The following is a 24,019-nucleotide window of genomic DNA, read 5'->3' on the forward strand; positions in this document are numbered from 1 at the left end:
TAATCTACAGTTCATAACCAATAGATTGTGGTCAGAGTCCACATCTGCCCCTGGAAATGTCTTACAATTTAAAACCTGGTTCCTAAAACTCTGTCTTACCATTATATAATCTATTTGAAACCTGTCAGTATCTCCAGGCTTCTTCCATGTATACAACCTTCTTTTATGATTCTTGAACCAGGTTTTAGCTACGATAAATTTATGCTCTGTGCAAAATTCTACCAGGCAGCTTCCTCTTTCATTTCTTACCCCCAATCCATATTCACCTACTAATTTTACTTCTCTTCCTTTTCATACTATCGAATTCCAGTCACCCATGACTATTAAATTTTCGTCTCCCTTCACTATCTGAATAATTTCTTTTATCTCATCATACATTTCTTCAATTTCTTCGTCATCTGCAGAGCTAGTTGGCATATAAACTTGTACTACTGTAGTAGGCGTGGGCTTCATGTCTATCCTGGCCACAGTAATGCGTTCACTATGCTGTTTGTAGTAGCTTACCTGCACGCCTATTTTTTTTATTAATTATTAAACCTACTCCTGCATTACCCCTATTTGATTTTGTATTTATAACCCTGTATTCACCTGACCAAAAGTGTTGTTCCTCCTGACACTGAACTTCGCTAATTCCCACTATATCTAACTTTAACCTGTCCATTTCCCTTTTTAAATTTTCTAACCTACCACTAACGTTCATTCCAAACGGCAATACTTTAAATTGGTAACTACGTCCTAGGTAAATGAATGCCATATACTTTCTTGATTCCTTAGACATTTTAGTTTGCCAATATGACCTTCGGAGGTCAAGGGAGGTGAAGAACTTCACCCCGTGAAATTTCTGTAATCGTTCTTCTAAATTCTCTGGATGATTCCGCACAGGCTCAATAATCTTATTAATATCACGAGCGTCTAAGACTAACCAAATGTCACCATTTGGCTTAGTCACTGCCATTAATGAGCTTGAATATTCGAATGTGGAAGTCTCAATAATTCCCCAGTCTATCATCTTTTTTATCTCTTTAGTTACAGCTTCTGTTTTTGACCAAGGGACTGAATATGTAGTTTTACAAAAAGTTGAATGAGGGTATGTTTCGATACAATATTCAAAGTCCTTAATTACACCTGGTATTTTTATTAAATACAGGCAAAAATAATTGCAAGACCTCTCTCAATTCAGTTCGTTGTTGGGGTGATAAATATTCCAATTCTCGTACTTTTTCAGCGATGCTCTATACATCGCTCTCAGCATCAGTTTGCCTAACACAATTATTATTCTTGAAATGCAAAGCACTTACAGGAAGACAATTAATGGTTAGATTCTGGCAATACTGTCCTAAAATAATCTTATTCTTCAACGAAGTTACCTTTAATGGTTTGCCTTTAACTATAAAAGTACACACACGCCTTCCTTAATATCAATCACTGCACCATAATCATATAAAAAATCCATACCCCAAATACACAGCGCTGACATTCTAGACACTACCAAGAAAGTGCATTCTATGGCTACTCCTTGTAGGTCCACTGTCACCCATATCTGCTTAATTATGAGTTGCGCTTTCGCGCTAAATGCTCCTGACACTGTGCAGCCTGTTACTGGTAAGGTGAGTATTTTTTGTTGCTGACTAACCATATTCAAGCAACTCATTGTCATCACACTGTCGCCCCTGTATCTATCAGTACACTAACTGGTAAATTATTAATCTTTACTACTGCAATCGCTTGCAAAGTATACCCTTTTTCATTCGTTTCATTCCTTGGTACTTTCACGAGATCTTTCCGAATATCCGGTTCTGTATTATGAGGGCTGTTTTTTTTTTTTCAACCTCCGATCGTCCATTTAAGCAAGTAAGAGGTAGGGAGGGGCCGGACCTGTGCGTCATGCAATTGCCCAACTCTCCCACCACAACCTCTGCTGTTTTCAGCTGCAGTGTGTCAGTTGTAGCTGAGCTACGTCCGTGTAAACATGGCCACTACGCTCGATGCTCCCGCCAAATGTGAGTTACAAAGTGTAATCCATTTTCTGCAAGCAGAAGGATGTAGTGCTGCAGAAATCCATCGCAGAATGAGCAATGTGTATGGTAACAACATTATGAGTGATGATAGTGTTCGGGAATGGTGTCGAAAATTTAAAGAAGAATGAACAGACGTCCATGGTGAAGGTGGACAAGGTCGCAAGTCTGTCGCCACTGTAGGCGTCGTTGAGCATGTTGATCAGGCGGTGAGATGAAAACGAAGGTTTACAATTAGCGAACTGTCAGATGAATTTCCAGACATTTCAAGGTCTGCTTTGTGCACAAGTGTGACTCAAGACCTTGGCTATCGGAAATTGTGTGCACGTTGGATCCCAAAAATGCTGAGTACCGAGCACAAAATGCGAAGGATGGCGTCAGCATTATCGTTTCTCACACATTATGCCAACGAGGGAAACGTTTTTTTGAAGTCGATTGTTACTGGCGATTAAACATTGGTCCTCTATGACAATCCTGAAACAAAGGAACAATCAAAGCTTCCCCAAGCAAGCCAAAAAAGTTTAAACATTCACTGACGAAAAGAAAAACAATGGCCACTGTGTTTTGGGACCATAAAGGAGTACTGCTGGTGGACTTTATGGAGCAAGCTACGACGATAACCAAGGAAGTTTATTGTGAAACTTTACGTCATCTCCGCTGAGCCATTCAAAACAAACGCAGAGGAATGCTTTCATCTGGTGTTGTTTTGAACCGTGACAACGCCCGACCACACAGTGCCAACATGACAAAAGACCTCCTCAAAAAGTTTAAATGGGAAGTTTTTGAACATCCACCGTTCAGCCCGGACCTAGCACCAAGTGATTATCACCTGTTCCGAGAACTGAAGTCATGGTTAGGTGGGCAGCACTTCGCTACTAACGAAGAACTTCAGGATGCCGTCAAGACTTACCTGTCCTCACTGGTGGCAACATTCTTCAAGGAAGGCATCGAAAAGCTTGTGTCACGGTATGACAAGTGCCTCAATCGTTTTGGCGATTATGTAGAAAAATAAGTTAAGACTTAACTGTACTTTTGGTAATAAAATTATTATTTTCTGTACATTTTTCTTTTATTTACAGCCAATTGGAGGATGAAAAAGAAAACAGCCCTCGTATATTCAAGAATATTTACTGACTTGCGATGTTTGCCTCATTCCTCAATACCAGCCACCCGACGAAGACCTGAAATGACAGGTACTAGTTTGACCACCCGTCATTCAAGTTCCTCGGCGGTTCATGTACCTCTACTAAATGAATTTCATTTTCTGTTGGTGGATATGTATTATCCACAACTACATTTCTCCCATAGGTCAATGGTATGGGTCTGGTAGATCCAGAAGACGTACCTGTAGTATTAGTGTTTGTCCATCCTGCATTATTCATCCAATACATACCCCAATTTGATTTATTCGGTGGCTCCATAGGAGCGCAATTATTCCTATGGCCATCGTCGCAACATGGATTGTTTGACAACTGCCACCTCCCAAACTTTCTTTTCCTATTTGTAGTTACAGTGCTCACCCGTTGAAAATGTCCTGCTCCTGGTATTTGGTTATTATTTCCTACAAAATTCCCTTCAGAGTATTTGTAATTCATATTCCAATTTTGATTAATCTTTTGTGCATGATCCACATGTCCACTACTGTTTTCAGAATTATTCTTACTTCGGTTAAAGTCTGGAGAATGACTGTTACTTTGATTACCATTATTCCATTGATTGATACACACATTATTCCTAGAATAATAATTACTATTATTATTTGGCCATTGTCTCGCATCTTGTGTCTTGTTGAAATGACTATCAAAATATTATCTCAATGTTTCTGTCTTTGAATATCAAAATTTAGGCTGATAAACCTCTTTACGTAATCGCTCTTGTCTACTTATTGACCAGTATTTTGCTAGAAATAGTTTTTCAAATTCGGAACATGTATTGCAGGTTTCGCTTATCTCAGCAGCCCACAATGCTGCTTCTCCTACAATTTTGGATACTATGAACTGTAGTTTGTCATACTCTGTCCAACTATGTTGAAATATCCTTTTAAAAGAATTAATAAATACTTTGGGATTAATGTTATTATTTTCACTTGAAAAAATAGGAAATTGTGTACTTTTGAAACTACTATGTTCTACCTATAATGATAAAATACAACTTCTTTGAACATAGGGATCATCCTCTTCATCCGATTGGGTGTTTACTTCCCATGGTTCACCTGTATGCGTGCTATGTTGTACTCATGGATGTTTTCTCTCGCAGTTAGATTTCGTATGGCTGGCTACCTATTTGTTCATTTTCTGGCTTGGCATTACTACTTGATTCTATTTTACTTAATGAGCCGCACTCTAAATCATTTAGACGACTAGTTAATCCCTTTATTTTTTTTTGGTAATACGGCAATTGTTCTCAGTCAAGGTGTTAACCCTTTCCAATACGACCCCAAACTGTTCTGAAAAATTACTTACACTTTCATGGATCTTGTCTATATGGTCAATAATTTTAACTTCTTTTTCTCGATAAACTAATCTGGATTCTATATTATCAATTTTATTATCACCGTTAACCTGCTGTTGAATAAACTTGTCCTCCAAAACAGCAATCATTTTAGCCTGTTGTTCTGCAAATTTATTTTCTAAGGCCTGTTGTTGAACCCTAAATTTGGCATTGATAGATGCTTGCAGCTCCATTATCCTAGCATTGATGTCAGATAATCTATTTTCTAACATCTCCCGCTGTTCAGAGAATTTAGTATTTAAAGTTGCTTGTTGTTCAGCTACATCAGAAAATTTAGCATTTAATATCACTTGTTGTTCAGCTAGCTTAGTGTTTGAATCACCCAACGTATTTAGCTTTGATAGTATAGCACTAAGTACATCTATCTTTCCTGAACCGGTTTGTGCAACATTCATCATGCATTCATTGCCTGCTTTCTCCTTGGGATAAAAATTATTATCATCTAGTTCTTTAACCTTACTTTCCATTCAACAACCTGATACACTAGGAGTAATAATTGTCTGACTCTGTAAACAATTCTCCTCCTAAGTTAATGATTGTTCTGTTTATCTCCTCATGTTCAGATAATTAACTTAGTTCATCACCAGATTCTGTTATGTTTTTGGTCAAAATCGCTACATAATATCCTACTTCGCTTTGACATGATGGAAACTCTTGTTAACTACAATTTACTACAGTTACAATATTCAAACGACACTACATTTACTCTTACTTGACACAAGCACAATGAAAATCTCACTATTACCAATATGGTACCTGAATAATCACTTATTTTGATTAGTGCTTACTGTTTATCGTCTATTTGGGGTTGTTGCAGCTTCGCCCACATCCCTGCCGGCAGCTTATGTCACTGTTTCGGCCAACGTTCTGCTCTTGAACAGTTCTCGTGACGCGTTGCATCGCTCCGTTTGCAAATATCTCTTAGTCATGAAGCGTTGACCCTCATGTGGCAGTCGTAGAGGCGGCGAGCTTCGCATGTTGTCTCTGCTGACGTCGTCGATGTGAAGTGCCAAACGATGTGTAGTCCGGCGTTGTCAGGCCTCGCGCTATAGGCGAATGATGTGTTGCTTTGCGTCATCGAGCCCCACATTGTAGGCGCCAACTGATGTGGCGTCTCTTCCCTCCTTCTTCACTCGCCGGGAAGAGACGCGACTCATAACAATGTTCGTCATCGTCGGTGCGACGTGGAACAGCACCAGTAACTCTCGTAAGAGCACAACTCCTCGTGTGGTTTAGAAATATTCTGTTATCTGTCTGCAACAGTCTTCTCAGTTTGTGTGAACTGGTAAACTGCAATCGTTTATATTTATTTTTATGCCCAGTTAGTTCCATGATGAAATAAAATCCTCATTCTTGACTTCATCATTACGGCCGTTTTTCACATTATACATAGCGAGGACGAAAATTTGCTTTCTACTATTCCGTTGCTACACCCAGTTATTAACAACGGTCCGATGTAACTCCAGAGATAACTTATACTGTCCATTATTCTTGTATTCACTTGGTCACTTAAAATGTTTAAAGAGTCAATCAACGTGCATTAATACACATTGTATTGTCCATTTAATGAGTTCAGCAACATGTAAAATTTACCTTGTAATTCAGATTTTATTGTTCTTTCTGTAATTAATTGTTTGTCCCTACAACACACGCACACCAATATGTCATTCAAGATTAACTTCTGTTCAGTTCAGTAATCGTGACACTGGCAACAACGTTTGACTAATCAGCGTACTGGCCTTTCTTCATGTCTTCGTTTTATTGTGTTCCACTCAAGACTACGAATTGTTTTTCTGTCATTGATCCATTGCTCTCAAGGTTTGTAACTGTTCATCAGTACGAAGGCTAAGTCCGATAAACCAATATCACTCAATTGAAGTCTAACAGTCGTCTTACTATATCGTCGCATTGAGAACGGTAAAGATTAACTTTCATCAGTTGAATGACTGAGCAATACTTCAGTCTCTACCTCACGAATTATCAAACTTCCAAAACTGAAAGAATCTAATAATGTTTGCATCCAGACAACTATCACAAAAGTACTCTAGAGTGACTCAAGAGCAACTAACTAACTGAACATTTCCATATACAAGTTGCATTGTAGTCGCATTGAATTTCCTTTTCGATGCGGCTACAACTCTCTTCCATGGTAAATGTTATCTTTGACTGAATTACTTTCTTAGATTTAACCTTTGTTCATATGAGTTTGAATTTATTCTATAGATGTTTGATAAAGAATCTATGATAATCCTTTCCTTTTACATCCCCTTTTTGTATGCTATTCTCAGTACTTGAATAATATAGGTGTTAATCAAAATATTACCAGTGTAGATTTTATTGTCAAGAGTTGCCGTCAGTGTCAAGATGACTCGCTTCCCTACATTAAGTTTCCACAAAGTTTGTTAATTGGGGTTTTCTGTCCTTGGGGCGTAACACTATCCCCCCCACCGCCCCCCCCCCTCAAAAAAAAAAAAAAAAAAAAAAAAAAAAAAACAAAAAAAAAAAAAAAAAAAAAACAAGTGTAACTACTGTAGACACATAGATTAAGAGGAGTTTAAAGGATTTATTAGTGGCCAGCTTCTTCTAATCCATTGACAAATATCGTGGCACAACCACTGATGCATATATTATTAACAGGATTACATAATGTGAAAGTAATATTGCTTTCACTTAACTTCAGCACAGTAATGTGACCATTGTAAGGAACATTGTAAACTGGTTCTTTTATTGGTGCTAAGCTACAATAACCTAGGAATTATCTTATACTCTTTGGCATGTATTCATTTCCATGTTGATAATATAGTTTGATGTTAGTTTGTAGATTAAATTATTTTTGATGTTTTTGACTTATTCCCAACATCCTTGAGAATCATTTTCATTAGTATCTGTTAGAAGGAACATTGACATGTTTGTTCTTTTGTGAACATGTGCTACATAAGTTTTGTTTTTTGGCATGTTCCACAACCTAAAGTATTTCTTCAGCATGGGTATGTAGAATGAACAATGTATCTCATCTAGTCTAATCATTTATCATAGAAACTACTTTTTCCAAATTTATCTACCCTTTATGATGCAGTACATCTTATTTCAGGCTGTATGTTTTTTGTTACTTTTAAGATACACGAAACAACAAGAGAAACCCTTGTTTTATTAATGTGAATTTTAAGTTTGCAGTTCCTCATGGATGAAATGGATGAGAAACGTAAAAGGCCACCTTTGTTTGAAGTATCACTAGAGTTGCAGGAACCAGACCTTGTATTTGTTCCTTCACTGGATGTAAATGACCCTAAAAGTTTCTATTCTCTTATCCAGAGCATTATAAATGACATTACATACATGGCTACTATTATTCCTCGTGTAGCTCCGAACCCTGGACAAATTGATTATAAGGTATATCTAAAATTTAATGATAAAGAACTGTCATATTTAAAGTTATTATTACTTACATTAACAAACAATTTCTGATATACTTGTTGTCATTATATTCCAAATTAGGAAGAAATGGAGTCAAATGCAGACTTAATTGAAATGAAAGAAGAAACACTGACACGTGTTCAGCAAGTAATAGATCAAGTAAGTGGCAAAATAATAAATAACCTTGGTATTATTTATTTCCTTATAAATGTAACTAATGCCTGTAGAATGTCAATGGTTATGGTGTGGTGGATACACTGGTTCCTGTCAGATCAGGAAATTAAGCACCGGTAGGGCATGGTCAGTGCTTGAATAGGTGATTGTCTTGATAAATGGTGTGCTGTTGACAATTGTCCCTTAACCTTTACCACAGAGGGGACAGGATGGGTGGTGGCATGAAGTTCCTGATTGGCAGTCTTTGTGCCAATGTCCTGGATTCAATTCCAAACTTCTCCACAGGGTCTCATGAAGTGAGGACAGTTGATACTGTTGATGGTGATCTGTCCATTGGGTGGATATGTTGAGTTCAGGGTCCCCTTTTGGTGTGCATCGGGAAGAGTAGCCTATGTGCTGGCAGTAGGTTTCACTCTTCCTTTCTGTCATCATCTCCAACATGAACATGACATGACACTACACACACACACACACACACACACACACACACACATCATTAGTCATTTTCACTTCACAGATACACCTCCTCAATCAACTCTCATACTTCATGTAGGGAAGGTGCCTTTGGGCATGGAGGATATGGGAATCTTTCCAATTAGACGGCTGAACCTGCCCTTCTGCTATAAGACTTTTACTTTTTACCTGTAGACTACATTTGTGTATTATCCTATAAATGTTCAGTATTATGTGTTTCAGATGGTGAAATTTATGTGTAATTTCAATCATATGTTGTTAAATTAACTCTTTAACATAATATCCTGGCTGATTTCTGTAGTATGAAATAAACACATCTAAATGCTGGTTATGACTACGAGTATCTAAATACTGGTTATGACTATGACTGTGGAAAAACCAGAAAAGTAGAGGGTTGAAACTTTTGATATGTGGTGTCACAGAAGGCTGATAAAAATTATGTGGGCTGATAAGATAATAAATGAGGGAAAACATTAACCAAAAGAATGGACAGGATAGTAGGAAATGTGTTGAGACATCAAGGGATAGCTTTCATGGTGCTACATGCAATAAATCAATACAATACAATGGTGTCTTGTTTCATTTCTTTTATGAAGCGCTGTGCAAATTCTGCAAGGTTGGCCGGATATTTCTTTTTTCCACTCCCCACAATAGTCCGAATAGTATGTTGTTGTGGATCCTTAGCAGGTGCTTATTTGTAGGTTGGATTGCTTCAGTTTCCTCAACAGTTGCTGCACCAACTTGTTGATCACTTGTTACAGGCTCTTGCAACTTCTTGTAGGAAGATTTTATATATATATTTGTATATCTGGATTTAGGTTTCTGTACACTTTGTATGTTATAAACAAAGCACAATTTATTAGAAACAAAGCTATTTTCTTTGTCCCTTATTGGTTTTCATTACTATCTCACAATACGAAAGATATTGATCATCTTTGTCCACACCTTTCATAAATTTATTGAACATATATCACACTATATTTTGGTTTCTGTGTGGTTTCGTCATGTTGAGTTACTTTGTCCCCATCCCTGTCGCAACAATGGACCCATCGTGAATTGTTGTTATCAATCTCACCTCCCATTCATCTTTCCATACCTGCAGCAAAATGTCACATTGTCTTTGAAATGCAGTGTCACCATTCTCTCGAGATTTGTGTTCTGTTTGTAGATGCTGAGGGAGACCTCTCTTGATTCATATTATGCACAAACTCTAGTTTTCCTTTCTAGAAATGTTTTGGCAATAGCTGTACTGTTGTAATAATTGTCTCAATAAACTCGGTGCCACATGCCAAGGTGAGGTGAAAGTACAGAGAGAATAGCATCTTGAAGCTTTTTTTGTTCTCCAGTGTATATTTCTAAATTGGAGAGGTGTCCACTTAAACTTTTGCAAACCATATGAAAAAGCAAACAACATTTGATACGTTTTCCAGGATTATATGGCCAGAAACTATTGATCTTACTGGGAAGGGTTTCTACACCTGGAATTCCTTTAAATGCTCCTAAAATAATGGTCTTATCCTTCTTCAGCCAACTTTCACTATTAGAAAGTTTGTCATCTAAATCATTCACAATTATCTCACTTTGGTTGATTATAGACATGTTGTACTCTTCTTCATTTCCATTACCACTATCAGTAACATCATCTATATCGTTTACAATTATCTCACTTTGGTTGATTATAGCTGTGTTGTGTACTCTTCTTCACTTCCATTACCACTATCAGCAACATCATCTAAATCACTTGGCACATCACAACAATTCTTTGCAAACAGTTCGGCAAGAACCTCGTCAACTGTTTTAGTACCGTACTGCACAAGGGAACACCTACAGTATTGAATGTTTTGTGATACTGATTGTTGGTGGTAAAACGAAAGATAAAAATAAGTTCATACTGATGTTCACTGCACTGATCCCTCTATTCATATATAACCTTTTGTTAAATTGAAATAGTTACTGGCATGAGCAACAGGTCTCGGAAAAGTGCCCAGAATGAAAAACGCAAATTTATTTGATCCGTCCACTACAGTTGAATGTGGAAATATGTAAATCTGCATGAGCCATACGTGTTGTGTTAACCTTCATATATGCCACTAGTTAAATATTGATAACATTCGGAAAAAGTGCCAATTTGAAAATCGTATGCAAAAGTTAGCAAAAATTCATTGCTTAATGAGGTATTTTGACAGTCAACAGAAAAAGAAAACAGTATTCCAGAAAGTTCATTAGTTTTCAAGGCACATTGTGATATGTTTGAAGCTGTTTAACAATAGGAAAATTTCACCTACTTAAAAAAAATTAACGTACTTTGGTCCTAATATGAATTAAGAACAGATTTTTTTACGTACTCTATAGAAATCCATACTATATGCAAATACCAGAGCTCTTATATGATTTTTGCAGGAAATAGAGACTTCAAAGCAATTTTCTATTGCCATGGGGAGCAGTGGTAGTTGGTACAATGTTGCAGCTTTGGACCTTAAATCTCAGATGACAACTAATAGTGAGAACCATAGAGGGCGAAAACTGCAGGGAAATAGAGATTGAGACACATGAGTATGTTCAGTGTTTTAAGTGCTACTCCCACTTGGAAAAATTGTTGCAGGAGAAGAAATTATTGTAGGCTACATCAAAGAACTCAGAAAATGGACCCGAATTAGCTTGCTGTTGGAGAAAGTATTTTGCAACATAATTTTAGTTGATGATTGTTTCACCACGTGAATTTATTCTCTTTCTCTGTAAGTGCCAGTGCCTCATAAATTCCTATGCCTCATTATCCGCTAGAGCAAAAACTGAATTAAATTTTTATTTACTTTGTTCTTGCTTTAATTTGTTCCTTATGTTTTGCTTTCCTTTTCCCATTCCGGTGTGTCACTGAGTACACATTTTTTACCTTTACTCTCTTTTCTTTTATCGACTTTTGTACCTACATTGTTGCTTGTCATCTTTCCATCCTTGCTCCAGTCCTCCTTGGTTTGTGATTGTTACTCATTAATCAAATAACTCATATATTTAAACAAGCTTTTTTTGTATTTTGGCCCCCCACACTTTGTTTAGTCCATTCTTTATTACCAGTACCTACATTTCATGATTATGTTTCATCGTTGATGTATGCCATTTAATTACTTTCAGTTGCTTTGTGTCTCTTTACACTTTGCTTGCTGTTACTGGTGCTTAAAATCAATAGAAATCACAGAATATATACAGTATGTAATTTTTCCTTAAGCACACAGGTCTCCAGTTCTGAATCTAATAAGGAGTAAAACTTAAGCTTGTAGTATTTACTGTTCACACATTGTGCTACAAAAACTATAGGAAATAATGTAGATGAATGTAAATAAATCTAAACTGCTCTACATGGTGTCACTGTTGCTTAGAACATATTACAGAAACTTATTGTTCAAACCCATATTCAGCTATCCTGATTTAGGTTTTCTGTGGTTTCCCTAAATCACTTCAGGCAAATGCTGGGATGGTTCCTTTGAAAGGGCACAGCTGACTCACTTCCGCATCCTTCCCTAATCCGATGGTACTGATGACACCACTGTTTGGTGGTCCATCCCCCCCCCCCCCCCCCCAATCAACCAACCAGAAACTTACAGCTCACTATTTATGGTTTTTCTTTAACACTCACCTTGATCAGGATGAATCATCAGATTTTAGAACATTTTGAGTGGAAAGTGTATTTGTCAGCTTCTGGGATAAAATAAAAGCTGGGCAGAGAACAACCAATTCACTGTTGTTGAATTTTCATTCTTCTCCCCCCCCCCCCCCCCCCCCCCCTCCACCATCACCCACCCTCTCTCTCTTTTTTTCTCTGTGTCAAAATAAATACTGAAGTGGTTTCTTCTTGATTAATAGTGTCACCTATAACTTATATGTAGGGATAGAAAAAATTGTTTCGTTTTGTGATCAGTTTTTGTGTTATTTCTTGTCAGTTGTGTTATTTTATGACAACATTGGTGCTAATTACTGATGACTTGTTTTAAAAGTACCATGTTTTTTATTTAATTTAATTGTTTTCAGTGCTGTGTGGAAAACGAAAGTATATCTGCCAATTACATTATATATATTGACATCACACATCATATTTATTTAATTATTGAGTGGGGGTGAGAGGGTAGTACATTAAACTTTTTAAATCAAACTGCGGAAAATCTGGGCTACACCTACACCTACATATACATCTACATGGATACTCTGCAAATCACACTTAAGTGCCTGACAGAGGATCATCAAACCACTTTCACAATAATTCCCTATTATTCTACTCTTGAACAGCGCCCAAAGTAGACGAACACTTATATACTTCTGTGTAAGCTCTGATTTCCCTTATTTTATTATGATGATCATTGCTCCCAATGTAGGTTGGTGTCAATAAAATATTATCGCATTCGGAGCGGAAGTCTGTGATTGAAATTGCGTAAGAAGATCCTGCCACAATGAGAAACACATTTGTTGTACTGATGTCCACCCTAAATCCTGTATCATGTCCATGACACTTTCTCCCCTATTTCTTGACAATATGAAACGTGTTCTCCTTCTTAACTTTCTGAATGTGCTCCTTTAACTGTGTCTGGTAAGGATGGTAGCTTTTTCTTTGCCTCTGACTCATAGCGCAGCTGACGCTACTAGCTGTGAGAACGCTCTGAAGTAACATTCACTCGGTACGCAAATTCATACCCCCTACAAATCTAAATAAACCATAGTAATTATCATCCAATTTTGTTCAAACTTGGTACGCAATCTTTTGTTATCAAGGAAGGGATCCTGTCAAAATTTCAGATTTTTATCTATTATAGTTATGGAGATCGAGAAAATTATTTAAATGTCCTAAAAACGACACTTACGTTTCAAAACTCAGTTAGGAACAATAACCAAACGTCTTTTATTATCATCTGAAGTCATAATAAAGCTCACAATATATAAAATCACTGAATCGGAATTTTCTTTTCAAAACTTTAATTACTGTATGTTACATAGTATAAAAATCATTCAGAATTATTATTTGCTTATTATTTTGTTGTGTAAATACATGGGAATGAATGAGAGAGTGTATGCAGGACATATGTTAAAGCTTAATGTCATTTTATGTAAAACCTTATAAAACTGAACTGTGGGAAAAGGGAAAATTGTGTTGCAATCACGATGCTGATGACGTATGTCGATGTGTGCTTGCTTTTGTAAAAGAGCAGCCAGAATAAAAATCTGAAGCGGAAAAAGTTTCTATATTAATTTAAAGAATATTTTGCATTACATGCTATTTTATTAAACAATATATTAGAAATTGAAATTGAAATGACGTAAATGACTATCTGATTAGTGGTTGGCTAAGGCAAGTTTTGCCGCAAGAATGATCTGGAAGGATCATTCTGATTGGTCCTTCAGATCAATAGCTAATTAAAATTGAGTGGTTCCTGCCCACAGGTAATTAGATAGGCATAGAGGAGAGGAGCATTGAGATAGTCGCTCACTAACCTGCTTCCGAGTAACACTAAGATAGATGTCTCTGTGAAAATAGTATGTAAAATGAAGAGCTAGTGAGATCATTTCAGATAGAACGTGTTGTGACTAAAGCGGTTTAAGTTATGAACATTTTGAGGAAAGTGTGATGTTTCGGAACTAATTAGTTGAAGTCTTATAAACGTGTGATCTTTTGGTCGTAGAGACAATTCCGCATGGCATATTCCGTGTTCCTTATGGAATACTTTGGCGAGCAGTTCTAACATAGAAGACCACTGAAATGACCAAATGTTTAACTCTCTAATAGTGGAGGGTCAGTGACTGTTAGATCGCAAAATTAATCAGGTCAGACTTGCTGGAATTTTGGCTGCTTTTCTGGAAACCCAGAATCTACTCTGTAGGAATCAGCATGGATTCCGGAAATGGTGATTGTGTGAGACCCAACTCCCTTTATTAGTTCATGAGACCCAGAAAATATTAGGTACTGGCTCCCAGGTGGATGCCATTTTCCTTGGCTTCCATAAGGCGTTTGATACAGTTCCGCACTGTCACCTGATAAAGAGCCTACGGAATATCAGACCAGCTGTGTGGCTGGATTGAAGGGTTTTTAGCAAACAGAACACAGCATGTTGTTCTCAATGTAGAGGCATCTACAGACGTTAAAGTAACCTCTGGTGTGCCACAGGGGAGTGTTATGGGACCATTGCTTTTCACAATATATATAAATGACCTAGTAGATAGTGTCGGAAGTTCCATGCAGCTTTTCACGGACGATGCTGTAGCATACAGAGAAGTTGCAGCATTAGAAAATTGCAGCGAAATGCAGGAAGATCTGCAGCGAATAGGCACTTGGTACAGAGTGTGGCAACTGACCCTTAACATAGACAAATGTAATGTATTGTGAATACATAGAAAGAAGGATCTTTTATTGTATGATTATATGATAGCAGAACAAACACTGGTAGCAGTTACTTCTGTAAAATATCTGGGAGTATGCGTGCGGAACGATTTGAAGTGGAACGATCATATAAAATTAATTGTTGGTAAGGCGGGTGCCAGGTTGACATTCATTGCGAGAGTTCTTAGAAAATGTAGTCCATCAACAAAGGAGGTGGCTTACAAAACATTTGTTTGACCTATACTAGAGTATTGCTCATCAGTGTGGGATCTGTACCAGGTCTGGTTGACTGAGGAGATAGAGAAGATCCAAAGAAGAGTGGTGCGTTTGGTCACAGGGTTATTTGGTAAGTGTGATAGCGTTATGGAGATATTTAGCAAACTCAAGTGGCAGACTCTGCAAGAGAGGCGCTTTGCGTCGCAGTGTAGCTTGCTGTCCAGGTTTCGAGAGGGTGTGTTTCTGGATGAGGTATTGAATATATTGCTACCCCTTACTTGTACCTCCCAAGGAGATCACGAATGTAAAATTAGAGATATTCGAGTGCGCACGGAGGCTTTCCGGCAGTCGTTCTTCCCGTGAACCATACGTGACTGGAACAGGAAAGGGAGTTAATGACAGTGGCACATAAAGTGCCCTCCGCCACACACCATTGGCTGGCTTGTGGAGTATAAATGTAAATGTAGATGTAGATGTAGATGAAATATGTTGGATAAACAGTGAACTTGGAATGATAGAGCAGTTGCATTATTAAATACGGACTTGATAGCCATTTCATGTGCTTCCTTTTGAATAAAAAGACGTCAATAGAATTTTCAAATGCTTACTGCAATTAAATTGCATTTTCCTACCACCCGAAATTTGTGAAAATGAACTTACAGGAACTTGATTTACGTGGCCTCTTTGTGGTAGGTATTTGATGGTGGCTTCATCAATGCTGCTTTACACTGCCTAGCGTGTATTTACTACTGCAGAGTGAAGGGACGCCGGAAGGAAGAAATATAGAGGTAGGTGAACTGTTCAATGAAAGTGACACAGAGAGAGAGAGAGTAAGGAGACAAAACAAAAGAACGACAGAACAATCCTGCCCTACTGCAAGTCTCTTTAGTAGATCTGTTGCTCTTCTAAGTCTTCTGCCAATAAAACACAGTCTTTGGTTTGCCTTCTTCACAGCATTTTCTATCTGTTCTAGAATAACAACAATATGTATTAGGACAGGTTGCTACTCACAACATAGAGGGATGTTGAGGAGCACATAGGCACATTTAAAAGCACAGTACATTTAACAATAGAAAAACACACACACACACACACACACACACACACACACACACACACACACACACACACACCAGACACCCACATGGCCATTGTCATCTTCAGAGTCAGGCTTCAGCATCCTAAGATGACATAGGCCATGTCTGTATGACTTGTATGTTAGGATGTCCCTTATTTTTTCCTAAACATTTTACTCAATCCCTCAACTGTTTTCTGTTTGATTAGATTTACTAGAAAAAAATTTCATCTCAATACAATGACATTAACCTGTGCTGACTAGAGCAAAAAACTTTAATGTTGGGAATTTTAGGTTCTGTCATTTTTAGTCAGCATAAAAGTTACTGATGACTGCATAAAGTCAAAATTAAATATATTTTTGCTTTTTAAGATGCAATTAGTATTTGGAAATACTTTTTTTCAGTGTTTCTTTCTTGTAATCAGGATACAGTCTGCAGTGTTCTTGAACACAGCGCTATATAAATTCCTTTTGCTCCTCATCTATGTTTGTAAATCCATTAAAAGTCTTGCATTAATTTAGCAGAGATTTGAACAGAGTCATTAACAACTTCCAACTCCTTAACGATTCTTTTAACATCTAAATATGAATTGTTGCTTGTCCGCATTGAAGAGCTTTCTAAAATAAAACTAGTTTCCATAATATTTAGGCAAGAGAACAGATCTCTGTTCTTACTTGACTAGTGCAATAAACACCTGTATGTGACCACTTTTGCCAACCTGGTCAATTTTGTCTTTTGTTCTCTCCTGATTTACCTTTGGAGCTACAGCAAATTCTTTATCAGATGATGGGTAAGTATAAAAACTCCATTTTAATAATATCATGCACATTGTCACTTCAGTTGTGGTGTTGGTATAAAACAAATCAGTTCTGAGGGAATATACAAAGTGTGCACAATGAATTTTTAAGTACCAACCATATAACGGTAAACCTGCATTCATTTTAATTATTGGTTAGAGAAAAATATAATATTTTCCAGACAGTAAATTTAATTTTTTACTGTTTCTGTCTGAATCATCATCTGTTTGCAATGGAGTCGCTGTGTTCAACAATAGAATTGACATAATGAATTTATAGGATAAATACTTCCATCAAAATCCTGAATTGCAAATGCATTGTCCAAAGTACAAAAGCTTTTTTTGTGAATTCGCCCTGACTTCTTCATTAAAATAGAAAGAATATTTGCTTTTCATGTTATACACCCATTACACTCAATGTAAAGATTTGAAAAGAATGTTGTTGTAATGACTTTGACAAGTATGTTACATTGAACCCCAAAAATACAGAATTATTTCTCTAAGATTGTTTTTTCCTGTCGATCAATACCATCATATTATACAATACACACATATGAACATTTAATGTCGCCAGCATCATCATCATCATCATCATTGTTTTCCTACTCGCAGTTTCCCAGGTGTGGTGTGCAAGCACTTACCATCAAACTGTATTTTGTTATAAGAAATGAAAACTGAATTCAATAAATTGTAAATAATTTATTTGTTTACAGGCTATATCTTATTGCGAAAATTTTGAAGAACATTCATATCTGTGGTTGGATGACCGTGAAGCATTTCTTGAACAGTTTTTGGAATATGGTCCCCAGCTGACATGTGAAGAAGTTGACACTACAAACACTGGTATGGAAGAGCAACAAGTAGTTGACACGAAACCTACTCTGCAGCACTTCAAAGAGCAGGTTTGTTTGCTGAAATCAACAGTTTGGTTGTTGTTATTAATTTTTCACATGCATTAAAATTATTAGCTGATAAGAAACCCCTTTATTGCGATGTCGCAAGTTTAATCTTTGCTAAGGTTCATTTGAAAGTGTTGTGTTAACAATTATGACAGGAAAAATAATAGCTGCTATTGATTCACCACATGCGTAAGAAGGGTGACAGAAAATGATTGTCTGGAAGGTGCAGAGATCAACCATGTATGACATTTATGTATTATACTTCACAAAATGGATATTGTCGACATTCAAGAGATGTTCAGAATAAACTCTTAACTTATACCATGAACAACAGAAGAAATATGGTGCCGCATAGCAATCACAAAAGGTTCACAGCATCAGGATCGAAGGCAAACTCCTTGTGAGTTACAACCTGTGCAGGATGTGAAGTTCGGTATCCTCTCTAAAAGAATGCATATGGAATCATATTGGTGTAATGGGGTGATGAGAAGTGATGGAATGTGATGGCATGCAACGAAATGCGAAACAGTCTCTCATGGAGCTTATTGTGAAAATGGCTGCCCTTTAAGGCGTAGTTGCAGACAGAGTGATTGTATGATTTATAGGCATGGTAAAAACCATCCAGAGGCTGAATTTGTCCAGTTGTTCTAGGTGGTATGAATTGTAGTGTCGCACACTTTTCAGGAGGGGTAGTTCGCAGTAAAGGAGTATGATTTTTATATGCAGACCAGGAATCAAGCAAAAGCAACTTATTTTGACCCACTATTTGCCAAAAGCAGTTCTCTCACGCCCATTGTCCCACTCTGGCTTGCAGTGTTGTAAGTATTCCCTTCTGCCCTTGCTATGTCATTCACACATGAGAAAGAATCATTGGGGGCAGCAATTTCTCACACCACATTAAATAACTTTCCAGCCAATTTACCATCCAGACCGGCAGTCTGCATAAATGTTTACAAACACATTAAGGCATTGATGTTAGTTGATCTTGATACAACTCTCTTGGTAGCTCTAATTTTTAGGGTTCCTTACTTATTCATTTCCTCTTCAAACCCTGATCAGTTGGAGTTACAAACAAATTACTACTGAATGATTTTTTTTTATCTCACCTGCAAATTTTTGGGCTGGTTCTGCAGTTTGCTGTGCATCCTCAAGTTGACGCTATGTTGGAAATTTTGTTATCTTACATCTTCCAATTCCGTGGCACTAATATAACAACAAAAATAATCAATTTTTGACAATACAGTGTAATTTGATAAATAAAAAATCAACTCACCAAGTTGCGGCAGGAGAAAACACACACACCGACACCGTCACCCAGTACTCTGGATCAGGAGAGACGCACCAGACAGGATGGGAAGGAAGAGTCTTTCCTTCTCATCCCATCCAGTAATTCTCCTCTGACCTGGGGTTCTGGGTGACTTTTCTGAAGTGCACCCCTTTTCCTTCATCCCTCATCTTCCCCTTCAACCCTTCTACCGGAAGGAGCCACTAGCTCTGAAAGCTTGCATAAGTAAAACCTTTTTTTTATATGTATGTTCTCCTGGTGCCATTTGGTGAGAAGATTTTTATCTCTCCAGTTTCAGTAAATTCTGTAGTACTGTTTGGAGTTATGCAACCATCCACTGCTTCCCTTGGAATCACTGTAATCTATGTCACATGCAATTTGATTTGCATAATGTAGTGGATTAGTATCATGCACATCCAGCAAATTGTATTGAGCGTCCTTGAAATGCACAAATACCAGTTTTTGTATCAAGTGTGCCTTTTTGTGCCTTGGATATCCATAATTTTTCTTATACATGATTGTACTGCTGCTGAATTATTTGAAATCTGTCCATAATTTATTTATTTATTTATTTATTTATTTTTTATGCTGCAGAAGATCTTCCATGAGTGTAGTTACCTTTAGTACCCACTCCTTGGACAATAATTGTACTTTATTATGTTTCACTGGAGATGGGCATCATGGCTCCCTGTTGGACAAGGATGGAGATACATGGCTCGACACCTGTTTTAGTGTCTTTTTCACTTGTCAAGCATGTATTGTCATCACTGTACTGCTCATGCCCATTGTCTTCACAGCCGAGGGTGTACGACACCACACATTCCACTGAATCATCTTGCAGAAACACTAATAGTTCATGCTCCACTTCTTTCTCACTCTGCAAAATGTCAACTTTGGCAGCTATTGTTGTAGATACAATGCAATGTTTACTTTGTGTATTGTTGCGAGTTAGTCATCGAGTAAGCATTTCAACTACGCTCCATACCTCAAGCTGTGCTTGCCATTGGATACCTTCAATTCCAGCCCCGGTTGCCATTAGCAGCCAATATTGTGATTGCGTGGTAGACAATGTGTGGTGTGTAAAATGCCGTAAACATCATTGGCCTTTTGTGATCTCGCACTTAAGGGGTTCCTTGTGAGATAGGAGCCAAGTTTGTAAAACTATTGTAACATATTTTTCATTTCTGTGTAACTCTACTGTAATAACGTGTTATTTCAAATTCGATGAATATTTTGTATAAGGTTAGCAAATGTGATATCTGAATCAACATTCAGACATGAAGGTATGAAAGTTGTTGCTCTGTTAAAATATGAAACTTTTTAAAATTTAAATGTTGTTGTTGTTGTGGTCTTCAGTCCTGAGACTGGTTTGATGCAGCTCTCCATCCTACTCTATCCTGTGCAAGCTTCTTCATCTCCCAGTACCTACTGCAACCTACATCCTTCTGAATCTGTTTGGTGTATTCATCTCTTGGTCTCCCTCTACCATTTTTACCCTCCACGCTGCCCTCCAATACTAAATTGGTGATCCTTTGATGCCTCAGAACATGTCCTACCAACCGATCCCTTCTACTAGTCAAGTTGTGCCACAAACTTCTCTTCTCCCCAATCCTATTCAATACCTCCTCATTAGTTATGTGATATACCCATCTAATCTTCAGCATTCTTCTGTAGCACCACATTTAGAAAGCTTCTATTCTCTTCTTGTCTAAACTATTTATCATCCATGTTTCACTTCCATACATGGCTACACTCCATACAAATACCGGTACTTTCAGAAACGACTTCCTGACACCTAAATCTTTACTCGATGTTAACAAATTTCTCTTCTTCAGAAAGGCTTTCCTTGCCATTGCCAGTCTATATTTTATATCCTCTCTACTTTGTCCATCATCAGTTATTTTGTTCCCCAAATAGCAAAACTCCTTTACTACTTTAAGTGTCTCATTTGCTCCCTCAGCATCACCCGACGTAATTCGACTGCATTCCATTATCCTTGTTTTGCTTTTGTTGATGTTCATCTTATATCCTCCCTTCAAGACACTGTCCGTTCCGTTCAACAGCTCTTCCAAGTCCTTTGCTGTCTCTGACAGAATTACAATGTCATCGGCGAACCTCAAAGTTTCTATTTCTTCTCCATGGATTTTAATACCTACTCTGAATTTTTCTTTTGTTTCCTTCGCTGCTTGCTCAATATACAGATTGAATAACATAGGGGAAAGGCTACAACCCTGTCTTACTCCCTTCCCAACCACTGCTTCCCTTTCATGTCCCTCGACTCTTATAACTGCCATCTGGTTTCTGTACAAATTGTAAATAGCCCTTTGCTCCCTGTATTTTACCCCTGCCAACTTCTGAATTTGAAAGAGAGTATTCCAGTCAATATTGTCAAAATCTTTCTCGAAGTCTACAAATGCTAGAAACGTAGGTTTGCATTTCCTTAATCTAGCTTCTAAGATAAGTCATAGGGTCAGTATTGCCTCACGTGTTCCAATATTTTTGTGGAATGCAAACTGATCTTCCCCAAGGTCGGCTTCTACTAGTTTTTCCATTCGTCTGTAAAGAATTCGCGTTAGTGTTTTGCAGCCGTGACTTATTAAAGTGATAGTTCGCTAATTTTCACATTTGTCAACACCTGCTTTTTTGGGATTGGAATTATTATATTCTTCTTGAAGTCTGAGGGTATTTTGCCTGTCTCATATGTTTTGCTCACCAGATGGTAAAGTTTTGTCAGGGCTGGCCCTCCCAAGACTGTCAGTAGATCTAATGGAATGTTGTCTACTCCTGGGGCCTTGTTTCGACATAGGCCTTTCAGTGCTCTGTCAAACTCTTCACACAGAATCATATCTCCCATTTCACCTTCATCTACATCCTCTTCCATTTCCATAATATTGTCCTCAAGTACATCACCCTTGTATAGACCCTCTATATACTCCTTCCACTTTTCTGCTTTCCCTTCTTTGCTTAGAACTAGGTTTCCATCTGAGCTCTTGATATTCATACAATTGGTTCTCTTTTCTCCAAAGGTCTCTTTAATTTTCCTGTAGGCAGTATCTATCTTACCCCCAGTGAGATCAGCCTCTACATCCTTACATTTGTCCTCTACGCCACCCCTGCTTAGCCATTTTGCACTTCCTGTCGATCTCATTTTTGAGATGTTTGTATTCCTTTTTGCCTGCTTCATTTACTGCATTTTTACATTTTCTCCTTTCATCAATTAAATTCAATATTTCTTCTGTTACCCAAGGACTTCTACTAGCCCTCATCTTTTTACCTACTTGATCCTCTGCTGCCTTCACTACTTCATCCCTCAAAGCTACCCATTCTTCTTCTAGTATCTCCAGGCTTCTTCAATGTATACAACCTTCTTTCATGATTCTTGAACCAAGTGTTGTTTTATGGATGAATTAAATTTCCTGAAGATTCTTCCAATGAATCTCAGCCTGGAATCTGGTTTCCTTACAGCTCGCTTTATGTAGTGATTCCTCTTTAGGGCACTCTGGATGGTTAGTGCTACATATTTTATGGTAGTTACTGTTTCCAGTTGCCATTGCTACTGCAATCAAACATTAGTTGAAGTCATATTTAAGCTCAATATGCTACATTTATTTACTTTCAGGGTCAACTTTATTTATATCTTTACAATTTCATTGCTTGGAGCCATAACAAAGATGGCTTTTGTAAACGTCAGAAATTATGGTATGACAATAATGACACGTAGAAATGTGTTATAAGCTGCAGTTGTTGCATCTTTTATCTACAGGGTGTTTGAAAATGAATATACACACTTTATCTCTTTGTAGCATTTAATATATTCAACTTACAACTATAAATTGTGCATAAAATGAAGGAGCAACTCAAACAGTTTTTTTTTATATCTTTGTGCAGAGGGAAGAGTATGGAATAACCAAGAGTAATGGAAGAATACATTCAATGAGTGAGAGTCTCCAGAATGAAATTTTCACTCTGAAGCAGAGTGTGCACTAATATGAAACATCCTGGCAGATTAAAACTGTGTGCTGGACCGAGACTTAAACTCGAGACCTTTTGCAATTTGCGGGCACGTGCTCTGCCAACTGAGCTACCCAAGCATGACTCACAACCCATCCTCACAGCTTTAATTCTGCCAGTACCTCGTCTCCTACCTTCCAAACTTCTCAGAAGCTCTCCTGCGAACCTCGTAGAACTAGCACTCATTGAAGAAAGGACATTGTGGAGACTTGGCTTTGCCACAGCGTGGGGTATGTTTCCAGAATGAAATTTTCACTCTGCAGCGGAGTGTGTGCTCTGTAGGCTGATATGAAGGTGAAGTTTGGAAGGTAGGAGACGAGGTAATGGCAGAATTAAAGCTGTGAGGACGGCTCATGAGCTGTGCTTGGGTAGCTCGGTTGGTAGAGCACTTGCCCTCGAATGGCAAATGGCCCGAGTTCGAGTTTTGGTCCAGCACACAGTTTTAATCTGCCAGGAAGTTTCAAGTGAGAGTCTTTCATGCGGATTCCCATGAAGCCCCTTTGGAAGGCTAGTTGTGAATTAGCAATTCCAGTGAGTCTGTGTGGAAACTTTTAATGAGACACTTAAACTACGTCCTTGTGATTATCAGTTCTTAGAAGTTCTAAAGCCTGCAGATGATAGTTTATGTGCCAACGTTGCAAACGAAATGTTGCTGCATGATGATGAAGATCTTCTGGATCGTATCGTCTTCAGTGATGAATCGACGCTTCGCCTAAGTGGAGTTGGAGAAACATACACAATGTGTGCAACTGGGGGTCACCAGTCTGTACTCTGTAGGCTTTAGAACTTG

At 37.8% G+C, this 24,019-nt stretch overlaps 1 protein-coding gene across 1 annotated transcript in view; it reads left to right on the top strand.

The window, feature by feature from the left end:
* Positions 1 to 24,019, top strand: part of LOC126458230 (dynein beta chain, ciliary-like) — a 477,648-nt gene that overhangs the window by 7,672 nt on the left and 445,957 nt on the right. Inside the window, exons 2-4 of the mRNA XM_050095128.1 lie at positions 7,694 to 7,916; positions 8,022 to 8,099; positions 17,748 to 17,936. Of these exons, the coding sequence (XP_049951085.1) occupies positions 7,707 to 7,916; positions 8,022 to 8,099; positions 17,748 to 17,936 (477 nt within the window). The 5' untranslated portion in view covers positions 7,694 to 7,706. The remainder of the gene's footprint in view (positions 1 to 7,693; positions 7,917 to 8,021; positions 8,100 to 17,747; positions 17,937 to 24,019) is intronic.

Source organism: Schistocerca serialis, chromosome 2 (assembly GCF_023864345.2).
Source record: "Schistocerca serialis cubense isolate TAMUIC-IGC-003099 chromosome 2, iqSchSeri2.2, whole genome shotgun sequence".
NCBI lineage: Eukaryota > Metazoa > Arthropoda > Insecta > Orthoptera > Acrididae > Schistocerca > Schistocerca serialis.